General features: G+C 33.1%; 1 protein-coding gene across 6 annotated transcripts in view; it reads left to right on the top strand.

Annotated features, from left to right (window-relative positions):
- Positions 1-13,246, top strand: part of farp1 (FERM, ARH/RhoGEF and pleckstrin domain protein 1) — an 80,598-nt gene that overhangs the window by 66,542 nt on the left and 810 nt on the right. For all 6 annotated transcript variants that reach the window (XM_039648331.2, XM_089132558.1, XM_039648332.2 and 3 more), the window contains 10 exons: positions 636-717; positions 2,097-2,334; positions 3,217-3,347; positions 4,148-4,216; positions 5,056-5,145; positions 5,411-5,493; positions 5,885-5,997; positions 7,117-7,280; positions 11,796-11,903; positions 11,972-12,123. In XM_039648331.2, coding sequence (XP_039504265.2) covers positions 636-717; positions 2,097-2,334; positions 3,217-3,347; positions 4,148-4,216; positions 5,056-5,145; positions 5,411-5,493; positions 5,885-5,997; positions 7,117-7,280; positions 11,796-11,903; positions 11,972-12,123 — 1,230 coding nt within the window. The remainder of the gene's footprint in view (positions 1-635; positions 718-2,096; positions 2,335-3,216; positions 3,348-4,147; positions 4,217-5,055; positions 5,146-5,410; positions 5,494-5,884; positions 5,998-7,116; positions 7,281-11,795; positions 11,904-11,971; positions 12,124-13,246) is intronic.

Genomic DNA, 13,246 nt, shown 5'->3' with positions numbered 1-13,246 from the left:
ATATATTGTTTTTTAGGTTTAATTATTTTTTTATTTATTTCAGTTATAGTTTTTATTTATCTCTGAGCTGAGGGAGTGAGTGGAGGCGGGGCTAATTTGCATATTTATAGAACCGCGTATACTAAATGAGGCAAGGGTGTCGAGTTACATTCAAAATATTTTAAGCCATTATGGAACAAAAAAAAAAATTTAAATATGCAATTTTGGTGATCAAAGATGAGTTTTGAGGGATCAATTATTGACTACAGGGATTAAAAATAGAAAATTAAAACTCAGAATTATGTTGTTGAAACCTTCTTTCCTCTATCAAACACAAATGTTGATTTTTAGCAGAATGTTCAAAACGCTTATTCGGTAAAAGTAAGTAGAGACTGGGGCTGTCAAGCACAAGCAAGGGCAAAAATCCTTAATATTATAATCAATATGCCAATAAGACTATATTCCAGGTTTTCTGAAGTCATTATTCACTCCAACAAAGCTTTTAAATCTCATTCAGACCTGCATTGAAGTTCATTTGTGTCTGCTTTGATGACAGTGGTTTGCTATTAGTGTTGTAGTAAAATATCTGTAGCCTTTTAGCATGTTTGTTGCTGTACATTTGCTTCAGTCATAAACGCTTGTGTTGTTGTTCACAGGGAAGGCAGATCGAACGCTCACATTAAAGGAGATTACCAGCGCGTCGGAGACGTCATGCTGAAGAACATCCAGGGTTTGAAGGTCAGAACATCTTCATCTTTCTGAAACTGTCAGTGAGATATTCATGATGGGCATCTTGCTTTTCCCTCTTCAGTTTCTCTATGAAATCTGTTCATATGCCTCAGTGCTTTCATTGTGCGATATATATAAATGTTTGAGAACGTCATAAACCACAAACACGACACAATATAATACACATCATTTATATATCTGTGTGTATATGTACTGTACATATAAATTATATATACATACAGTATATGAAGAGTTCAGATGCAAAAGCCTCTAAATGCCATTTGAAATTTTCTTCTTTAATGATGATTTTTATCAAACTTGTATATTTAAGTTCAGTAATTTCACTTAAATGGCAATGATAATTACCTATTAATTGTTATTTAAGTGAAATGACTGAACTTAAATATACAAGTTTGATAAAAATCATCATTAAAGATGAAAATTTCAAATGGCATTTAGAGGCTTTTGCATCTGAACTCTTCATATATATATATATATATATATATATATATATATCAGATACGTTGCAATATACTGTACCATAGGACTGTATGATTACTGTTCAGATACCATGGTATTTACAAAGAATACTTTAATATTGCTATTCTTGAAATATCATCATTCAGTAGTGTATTTTTGTCTATGGTATGATGGTGATTTTGAAACAGTGCTATTTTGGTTTTATTAATAATTTGATCATTTAAATTTTTAGTTTTCAGGTTAATTTAAAATTTGTTTTTGTAATTTTGTCATTTCGTTCGCTTTTCGCTTAAAGTTTGCTTAAATGAATTTAAATTATTTATATATTTTTTTTAAATATTGCTATTTAGGTTTATTTATTTTTTTTACTTCAGTGATCGTTTTTATTTATTTACAGTTGATAATTTTAGTGCTTCAACTTCAACTGTCAATCAATTGGATTTGATTAAATTTCAGGTTTATTTTAGTTATTTTTTGTGTTTTTAGTTATTTTAGTAACAGAAATGTTTTGAATAGTTTTAGTTAATACCTTGTAACCAATCAGATCAACGTGTGATCGTCTACGAGTGGAACTCTGAGCTGAGTGAGTGAGTGGAGGTGGGGCTCATTTGCATATTCATAGATCTGCATATACTGAATGAGGCAAGGGTGTCGGGTTACATTTACGCTATTTAAAGACACAAAATTATTTATTTATTTATTTATTTTTCCAAGGGAAAAATGTTTAAATATGTCATTTTGTTGAGTGTATATATACAGTATATAGTGCTTATGTGGTTATATATACTGTATGTATATATAATTTATAGGTATAAAATGATTGACTACAGGTGGACCTAAAAGTTTTAGTTAATATGGTAGTGCAGTGTTCTGAGCATGATCACAGATGTGTGTGTGTGTGTCCTCAGCTGCTGACGGCTCATCTCCAGAAGCATTCAGAGGCGTTGCTGGAGCTGGAGAGAACGAGCCGCTCGTCCCGGAAGCTGGAGAGTTTGTGTCGAGACTTCGAGCTTCAGAAAGTCTGTTACCTGCCGCTCAACATCTTCTTCCTTCGCCCGCTTCACCGTCTCATGCACTACAAGCAGATCCTGGAGCGCCTCTGCAAACACTATCCACCGACGCACGACGACTTCAGAGACTCGCGAGGTGTGTGACGCGACGCTGTCATTCCTCTCACGGGCTTCAGACATGTACATCTGTCATTCATTTGTTAGAGTAAAAAAAAACAGTTGTCTTAATTTATATATATATATATATATATATATATTCAATATTCTCATCAGTGTTCATTTATTTATATATATATACATTTAAATCTGGATATTTTCATTATCCTCCCTAATCTTATAAAATGTTTGCTTCATCTTTCATTTCAGATACCCAAATTTGATCAATACATTTAATTAGGATAAAAGACACACTAATAAATTATGGTATTTTAAGATTGTACATTGTTTGAAATATTTTTGAATATGCAAATGAGAAATGTTGGAATGAATGATGCTTTTAAACATAACTCTAAACCGCCAGTAGGTGGTGGCAGGCGACCGTCTTAATGAGCAAGTCAATGAGTCATTCATTCAAATGATTGATCAAACGACTCATTCATTCAAACGACTCGATCAAACTACTCATTCATTCAAACAATTTGATCAAACAACTCAATCTTTCAAACGATTCGATCAAACGACTCATTCATTCAAACGACTCGGTCAAACGACTCAATCATTCAAACGATTCAATCATACGACTCATTCATTCAGACGATTCGATCAAACGACTCATTCATTCGGACGATTCAATCAAACGACTCAATCTTTCAAACGATTTGATCAAACGACTCATTCATTCAGACGATTCGATCAAACGACTCATTCATTCCAGAATGAGGCATTTGATTATGAATGGGTCATTGAATCTTTGACTCGCTGTCCCTTTAAAATATCCACTTGTCCCGCACGAGCCCTGCCGTCAGGTGTCCGAGACGTCCTTCTGACCGTGTGTGTGTGTGACTCTTGTGTGTTCCAGCTGCGCTCGCTGATATTTCTGAGATGGTTGTGCAGCTTCACGGCACGCTCATTAAGATGGAGAACTTCCAGAAACTTCTGGAGCTGAAGAAGGACCTCGTTGGCGTCGACAGTCTCGCCGTTCCTGGACGGGTCAGTTCTTCAAATCAAGTTTAAAGCTTTATTTATATAGCCCATTTAAAAACAACAAGTGCTGAACAACAGAAAATGAAGAAACACACATTATAGGCAGAAGCTCACTGTGAATTGTAAGCCAAGGAAAAGAAATGGGTTTTTAGAGATGATTTAAAAGTATTTAACCTCTCAAGTGTCACGCCCCCTGTTTGAATAAACATGAACATGCACAATATGAACTAATATGGTTGTAATTCAAGAATGCTTTGCAATATAGATGTACGTCTTGTTTTAAAGAAGACATTTGGCAGATTTTTGTAGAAGTAAAATAAATTAAAAAATAGTTATTGAAGTTTGAGTTTATGAAAGTGTAAAATGTAAAAAAATGTAATTATTTGATATTTGATATAATATATTTATTTTCAAAACCTGGTGGACTCTAAAACTGTAAGAAAATCAAAGCCAAAACAACAAGTTGTGTTTCAAATTTTAGGTTGATGTATCAAAAAATGAGCTTTCAGTGAGAGTGTGTGTTTGGGCGCAGTACCGAACGCTTCCACTAGGGCACAGCCAGAATACATTACAATAATTGAGTGATATCTGATATGAACCATTATTTGCACAATTTTCATACAATTTATGAAGTTTGCATCCTATTCAGAAGTAGTAAGGGATGTTTGTCATATTTTGATATGAATTCAACCTCAATAATCACATAAAAATAACGCTCGCTGCTGGCATGAGTGTGTTGCTGATGTGAAGGTGTGTATCCTCGCTCTCGTTGACCTCTCGTTGACCTCTCGTGTCTGTTCTGGCAGGAGTTTATCCGGCTCGGCTGTCTCAGCAAACTCTCTGGAAAAGGTCTTCAGCAGAGGATGTTCTTCCTGGTAAGAGTCGCTCACTAAACGTCTATTAGATGCTTAGTTCGATTATAACTTATTCAGAGTTTGTTGCATCTCTTAATAAAAGAACTGTGCTGGTATTTTATTCTTAAAATATATTGACTAAATATGTTTAGTGAATTGTGCAAATGTTTTATACATTTTTTTGTTTTGATATTTTAATTTATTTTTTTATTAACATTTTACTTTTTAAATGCTGTTTGTTTTATTTAATCATTTATTTTTTGTTTTATTCTATAATTTGTGTATTTTTTGTGTTTTATTATTTGTTTTATTTTTAATAATTTATTTTTATATTTTTAATTAATTTAATAATTGTATTTATAATAATAATAATACAAATTACACTATTATTAATATTATTATAAATGTATATAATAATAACAAAACAACAAGAATATTATTATTTATATTATAACAAGAATATTATTATTTATTTGTATATTGTATAATTAATGATAATAGTAACACTACTAATGTTATTTTAATTATTATTTAATTATATATTTTCATATATTCAATATTAATAATTATTTGTTGTTATGATATTATGTATTATAGGCATAATAAATAATGTGTATTATAAGGATATACTATATAATATGTATTATACTAAATGTTTATGCTATATTTATTTGTTATTAGTGTTGATTTTATTCCTCCATGATATTACCATGTCCTCCACTATAGTAATAATACAGTGATATTCTGCAATATTTAATGATATTCATGTGCCTTAGACTCCCACTGAAGTGAATGGTCTTAATCGACGGTTTTACGAGAGCTAAAATAACGCAGTCTAATGTTCTTGAAATGGTTTGCAGTTCAATGATGTTTTGATGTACACGAGTCGAGGGATGACGGCATCCAATCAGTTCAAAGTTCACGGCCAGCTTCCTCTGTATGGCATGACGGTGGGTGTGATAACGAGTGAACAGCAGTGTTCCCTATCACTAATTACACATCCACACACACTGTTGTTCTGCAGCGCCAGCGCGTCTCAGTAACCTCCGTATTGTATGTAAATGTAATTATCCAAAAACACACAGCATTCAGATGTCTTGATGATTTGTTTAATGGAAGAATAATTAACAGACGTCATAAATATCCTCAATGACAAGATGCCTTCATGTTCTTCGGGCACATGTTACTAACCATGATGTGTGTGTGTGGGTGTAGATCCGTGAGAGTGAGGACGAGTGGGGTGTCCCGCATTCATTCACTCTGTTCGGACAACGGCAGTCTGTCGTCGTCGCCGCCAGGTAAAACATCCAGAATGAGTTTACCCTAGCAACCACCTAGCAATACCCTAGCAACCACCCAGAACACCCTAGCAACCGCCGAGCAACACCCTAGCAACCAGAAGAATACCATAGCAACCACCTAGCAACACCATAGCAACCACCCAGAACAGCCTAGCAACACCCTAGCAACCAGCAGAATACCCTAGCAACTACCTAGCAACACCATAGCAACCACCCAGAACACCCTAGCAAAACGCCTAGCAACACCCTAGCAACCAGCAGAATACCCTAGCAACTACCTAGCAACACAATAGCAACCACCCAGAACACATACCGCCTAGCAAGCACTACAGTATGCTGAACGCAGTGACCCGCTGTGTGTGTGACCGTGTGTGTGTCTCGTCCTCAGCTCAGAGTCTGAGATGGACAAGTGGGTGGAGGACATCAAGATGGCCATCGAACTGTCGGACAAATGCAACGGAGCCTCGGCTGAGATCCTGTCCTGCAGCTTCACTGACGGCAGTGAGTCACACACACTCTTCAGTCCGACACACTAATGTTTGCAGAAGAGTTCATGACATGCTTCAGCTGAGCGGTGTGTTTAACTGACTCTTGCTGTGATGTGTTTCTGCATTATGAGTGTGTTCATTGTACACTGTATTAACAGATCAGTTTTTGCACGGGATCATGTTTCACAGGTTTCCAGTCCTTCACGTCAATCTGACAAACACACACACACACACTTTTTCTTCTGTTTATTCAACTAAATCTCTTCTGCTTTTCTTTGTTGGCATTGTTCCTGTCTTCTGGACCTTGATGTCATTGTGATGTGTGTGTGTGTGTGTGTGTGTGTGTGTGTTCACGGTTCTCTCCTGTGAGCAGCTGCATGAACTCACACCTGACTGAAATATATTGAGTTTATATATATCGAATATATTGAGTTTTTGTTCACTCTGTCATTGTGAAACCCTCATGAAAAGGACAGTTCCACATGCTTTATATCCAGTGTTGTAATTGTCAGTAAAATTCATATATTCTTGCATTCTTTAGTTATAATAATAATAATAATTATATCAATAATAAATATTACAAATTATCATTTATATATATATAAAAGTAAATAAATGTATAATGGTAATTTGCAAGGACTACTTTGATAGTACGATACTTCCAAAAGAATAAAAAGTTAAAAAAGCATGTTTTTAAGCATTTTTTTTTTTAATTTGTTATATATTTTTTTAATGTAGTTTATTTATTATTTATGTATATATCATATGTTTTATTGTTTATTTGATTAGATATAGCAATAATTATTATTATTTTTAATACAAAATATAAACAAGCTTACAAAAATGTATAATGGTCTTATAAAAGTAAAACAAAATGTGTAAGCACTACTGTGACAGTACTGTGGTCACACAAAAATGCATGGTTTTATTCTTTTTTTTATATGTATATATTTATGAAATTGAGTTTATTTATTATTTATTTAATTATTAATTTAGTTTATTTATAATGTTTTTTATTTATAATTATTTGATGTTTTATTACACACCATATTATTATTTTACCATGGTTCAAAAAACACTTTTTCTTGTTTTTTTTTTCTTGTGCAATGGCTGTTCTTCCCACATTTCCCAGAATCCCCTGAGGAGTCTAGCGCTGACCAGGAGTCAGAGGATGACCTGAGCGCGTCTCGCACGTCTCTCGAGCGGCAGGCGCCTCACCGCGGGAACACCACGGTTCATGTGTGCTGGCACCGCGGCACCAGCGTGTCCATGGTGGACTTTAGCGTTGCGTTAGAGGTACCGGAGCCAAGCCGTCGCGATCCTGATCCGGTCTCTGTGTCCTGTGCTTTTCTTCCGTCGTGTCTCTGTGTTTGTGTTTAACCTCTCTCTCTCTCTCTCCTGGGAACTTCATCTGAGACTGTTTTCAAGGCGACACTTATAATTGGTCCCTCATGCACCGTTTCCATTTCCACGAATTAAAGGGATAGTTCACTTTGAAAATACATTTTTGGTATGTTTTATCTTACCTCAAGGGCATCCAAGATGTAGTATTTTCAATTTTGATATTTTTAGGTCAAACCGTTCTTGTCTGTCAGTCATATAATGGAGGTCTATGGTCACCACCTCAAAGAGCATGCACAGAGAAGTCAAAAACTATATAAATACTGTTCGTTTTCTCACACAAACTGCTTGTTTCTTGTCTTAGGCCATCAATGTGTACTTACATTTAAGAGTCATTAAATCATGTTTAATTTGGACTTCTCTGTGCATGCTCTTTGAGGTGGTGACCATAGACCTCCATTATATGACTGACAGACAAGAACGGTTTGACCTAAAATTATCAAAATTGAAACTACTGCCGAAACAAAGACACCAACATCTTGGATGCCCTTGAGGTAAGATAAAACATACCAAAATTTATTTCAAAGTGAATTATCCCTTTAATATCTGGAGTTAAGCATTAAACGTAATTGAAGCAGAGAGTTTGATCGGTAGTTGAAAGCATTATCTGATTCATTTGATATTATGCAGAAGATATGAAGAGTTCAGATGCAAAAGCCTCTAAATGCCATTTGAAATTTTCTTATTTAATGATGATTTTTATCAAACTTGTATATTTAAGTTCAGTGATTTCACTTAAATGGCAATGGTAATTACCTATTAATTGTTATTTAAGTGAAATTACTGAACTTAAATATACAAGTTTGATAAAAATCATCATTAAAGAAGAAAATTTCAAATGGCATTTAGAGGCTTTTGCATCTGAACTCTTCATATATATATATATATATTGTGCGTTTGTGTACAAACTTAGCCTATATAATCTTAAAAGCTGATCTCACGGAGTGTTGCCTCTCAAGTCAGTGGATCTTGTTCAAAGGATTTTCACATATTTTCCCTCTAAACTCTTTTTTCAGTGTTTTTGTGTGCCGTGTTCTTCATCAGACGAGCGCTGGTCTTCCTCCTGGTTCAGACTCACTCTCTCTCCGTGTCCCTGTTCAACCCCAGTGTGTGTGTGTGTGTGTGTGTGTCTGACTGTGTGTTTCTCTTCTTCTCTTCTGTGTCTGTCCTCTGCTGTGTTAGACGGCCCTAGTCCAGTCAGTCTGTCAGAGGCTGGCGTTGTGGCCCCGGGGCCCGTGTCTCTCGCTCTGGTGTGTTGGTATCGTGTCCAAAGCCTCTCCTTTAGCCAAACCTGCAGGAGTAGAGAGGTAAAACATGGGCCGTATTTCACTTGAAGAGTTAAAGATGCGACAGGACGAGGGTTCGGATGTTTGGAAGATTAGATTTTTCTTAACAAAGGACGAGTTATTTAATGATCTTATTAGTTCTAGGTCATCTTCAAACCAGTGTTGTTATTGTTAAAAAAAACTATTCAAAATCATTTTTGGTAATCGAAATAAATCTGAAATTAAATAAAATGCAAATATTTAATCAAAAACTGAATCTTAAATGACAATTAGAACGTATAAGCACTTAAATTACTAAAACTTAAATAAACCTAATATAATTAATAGTTATAATAAAAAAAATATAATTATATAAATTATTACGTTTAATGGTACATATTAGTGCCTATAATGTACATATTAGCACATAAAATATACATATTAACTCCCAAAATGTACATATTAGCACCTAAAATTTACATATTAACACCAAAAATGTACATATTAGCACATAAAATATACATATTAACTCCCAAAATGTACATACTAGCACCTAAAATTTACATATTAACACCTAAAGTTTATGTTTTACTTAAATAAACATAATATAATTAAGTTATAATAAAAAAAAATTATAAGTAAATACAAATATTTTAAAAACATGGCAAATGCTTTTTTCAAGATTTTTATTATAATACATTTTGTATAGTAGTATCTTTAAAACATTCTACAAAAACTTTAAATATTTTACTGTATAATGATTTTTATATATATAATGTAAGTGAAAGAATACATGTAACTCGACACCCTCGCCTAATTTAGTATGCGTGGCTCTATGAATATGCAAATGAGCCCCGCCTCCACTCCCTCACGCTCTTATTTTCCCGGAAAAAAAAAATACATTGGCAACTAACTTAAATAAAATAGGTTGAAGTAGCCTACCTAAATGACTAAAACTAAACCAAAAATAAATGAAAACTTTTTTAAAAAGTGAAAACTAAAAATAAATAAATATAAAAAGCCATTTTTAAAGTAATAATACTATATAATATGATTGTAAAAGTCTGTTTTGTCTAATAGTGGATTTGAATTTCCCGCAGTGTCACACAATTTATGATTTCTTGTTTTTTTTTTTTATGATGTTTTACAGTAATATCATAGTCAACACCCTGAGCTGGACATACAGTGTAATGTCCCTCTGAACACTGACTGTACTCGGGGTTGTGATGTGTTTGTTCGCTTCTCTTCAGTGTGTTTCTCTCATGTTGAATGTGTTTGATTCTTCTTCAGCACAAACGTAACGACACACAGACATTCATACAGGACTCCTTGCAATGAGGATAATAAAAATAGTCTAGAATGGTAAAATAAAATTAACTTGACATGGCATCGTGTCAAGAAACGCTGAATAAGACAAAGTTGTCAGTCTGACGTTTGTGCATTGTCCAAAAATGTTAAATAAAACTGAATTGAATCCTGTATGAATGGACACTTTGAATATAATCAAGATTCATCTCTATTCTGAGGAAGAAGTTTCTTTGAAATGATAATGGTAACACTTTGTGCTGTCGGTCTCATACCTTTGTTGTGCCCAGAGTCCAAAATATACAAAATATTATATTCAAGTCAAGTGGGTAAAAATTGCCTTTAGTAAATAAAAACCAAACGACAAATGTAATCTTTGAAATTGTGAATGTATTGTGATTTAAGCCATGCATAATGTTTAAATTAGGGATTTTTACATTATGCATGATTGAAATCGTGATATAAGATATTTAAATCATGCATTACATTAAAATTCCTCATTTTAACATTATGCGTGATTTAAAGGGACAGTTCACCTATTTATTATTATTATTTTTTTACACCCTCACGTTCCAAACCTGTATGAGTTTCTTTTTTCTGCTGAACACAAAAGAAGATATTTTGAAGAATGGAAACTGTTTGATGGAACAAATTAACTATTAAGCCTATTACATCAAAATTGTATCTCTCGTACTGTAAATTATGCATTACATTATAAGAGATTCAAGTAAATCAAATATATTTGATTACGAAACTAAATTTTATATGTACTTTGAAAAACTATTATTATTAAATAAATACATTTAATAATATAAGTCCTTTTAATAAGTTGGCTAATCAGATGAGAACTGAACTCCTTTTCTGCAGAGCTGCTTCAATAGAGGAATTGAACTCATTTCACATGTGATGATCTTTACACAGTTATTAAACGAAACTGAATCAATACTGAACTGACTTCATCTGAACAATGACACTATTTTCTGTCACAAGCCACTTTATAGCAGAATGAACCCTGTTCACATCATTGAATCACTATTTTCCTGCTATCTCTGTAAAGCTGCTTTGAAACAAATGTGTCACTCTCAGAAAAAGGTACAAAAGCTGTCACTGGGGCTGTACCTTTTGAAAAGATACACTTTTTGTAACTAAAGGGTGCAGATTGTTGCCTTAATGGTACATATTAGTGCTTAAAATGTACATATTAGCACCTAAAATGTACATATTAACTCCCAAAATGTACATATTAGCCCCTAAAATGTACATATTATCACCTAAAAGGTACATATTAGCACCTAAAATGTACATATTAGCACATAAAATGTACATATTAACTCCCAAAATGTACATATTAGCACCTAAAAGGTACATATTAGCACCTAAAATGTACATATTAGCACATAAAATGTACATATTAACTCCCAAAATGTACATACTAGCACCTAAAATTTACATATTAACACCTAAAATGTTAACTCCCAAAATGTACATATGAGCACCTAAAATTTACATATTAGCACCTAAAATGTAGATATTAGCACCTAAAATGTACATAATAACTCCCAAAATGTACATACTAGCACCTAAAATGTACGTATTCTCACCTAAATGTACATATTAACTCCCAAAATGTACATATTACCACCTGAAATGTACATATTACCACCTAAAGTTTACCTTTTGTAAAGGTACAGCCCCAGTGACAGCTTTCGTACCTTTTTTCTGAGAGTGTATTGTATAAAGCGCTATAGAAATAAAGGTGACTTGACTTGTAGATTTTGGACCCTGGTTGAATCGTCTGGACGAAGCGTCTTCTGTTTTCTCATTGGTCTTTATTGTTCAGAATCAGCTGTCTGGGAATCTGCTGAGGAAGTTCAAGAACAGTAACGGTTGGCAGAAGTTATGGGTGGTCTTCACCAACTTCAGCCTGTTCTTCTACAAAACACACCAGGTGAGACGAGCTCTCGTGACCTTTAATGGAGTGTCCGTGGCGTGTTTGACGTTCAGGTGTGTTTGCAGGACGAGTTTCCCCTGGCCAGTCTTCCTCTGCTGGGATACTCCATCACCATCCCCTCAGAGTCCGAGAACATCCATAAAGACTACGTCTTCAAGCTGCATTTCAAATCACACGTCTACTATTTCAGATCCGAGAGCGAGTACACGTTTGAGAGGTGCGTACGACCACGACACTTTAATGAGAACACTTGGTAACACTTTATTTTACAGTGACACACTGTACATTACACGCACTTAATAGTAAACATAATTACATGCAACTAACCCTCAACCAAATCCTAATACCCTATTCATTAATATTACTTATTACTTAACTATATAATTACACTGTAACAATGACACCTTAAAATAAAGTGTAACCGAATACTTCATTGCAAAGACATATTACGAAATAAAAATTTTATTACAAAATTATATTATTTGGGGATGCATGATATATTGGCCGCCATATCGATATTTATTCATTTTTTATGTTATTAATAATAAAGATTGGCTAGTTTTACCACGTTTGTGTTTGTAATCAGGCTCCTAAAAAAAATCAGATTTAGATTTATCAGCCAATATATCAACTTTCAAACATAAAGAAGTATCATTTTCAGATCTGTGCATCCCTCATATTATTTACAGAATAGTGCTACACAAAATAAAATAGATAAGTAAATAATGTAAAATATCTCAAATTAAAAGCAAACAATATTTTATGATTTTTATATCGGTAACATTTTTTTTTTGATAGCATGCTTTCATAATAAAATACTCTATTACAGAAACATGCTACAAAAATTATAAAAAATAAAAACAAAAAATATTAAAGTAGAAAAGTGCCACGAAAAATAAAATATATGAGTAAAACAATACAAAATATGTCAAATTAAAACAAAAAGTGCATGAATCATAAATAATATAATTATAAAAGTAATAATTAGGGCTGTCAAATGATTAATCACATCCAAAATAAAAGTTTGTGTTTACATAATATATGTGGGTGCACTGTGTATAATTATATATATATATATACTGTATATAAACACACACACATGCTTATATACACGATATATAATATATACAAGAAATATTTTCATGTATATTCTGTATATAGATTTATATATAATTTATATTATATATAAATATTTTATATATAAATAATATTTTTTTCTTAAATATACAAGCATGTGTGTGTATTTTATATATATATATACAAAATAATTATACACAGTGCACCCACATATATTATGTAAACACAAACTTTTATTTTGGATGTGATTAATCATTTGACAG

The sequence above is a fragment of the Pimephales promelas genome, chromosome 6 (genome assembly GCF_988280905.1).
Source record: "Pimephales promelas chromosome 6, fPimPro1.hap1.1, whole genome shotgun sequence".
In the NCBI taxonomy this organism is placed as follows: Eukaryota; Metazoa; Chordata; class Actinopteri; order Cypriniformes; family Leuciscidae; genus Pimephales; species Pimephales promelas.
Note: the sequence above shows the minus strand (reverse complement) of the source record. Positions and strands in the feature narration are given on the sequence as shown.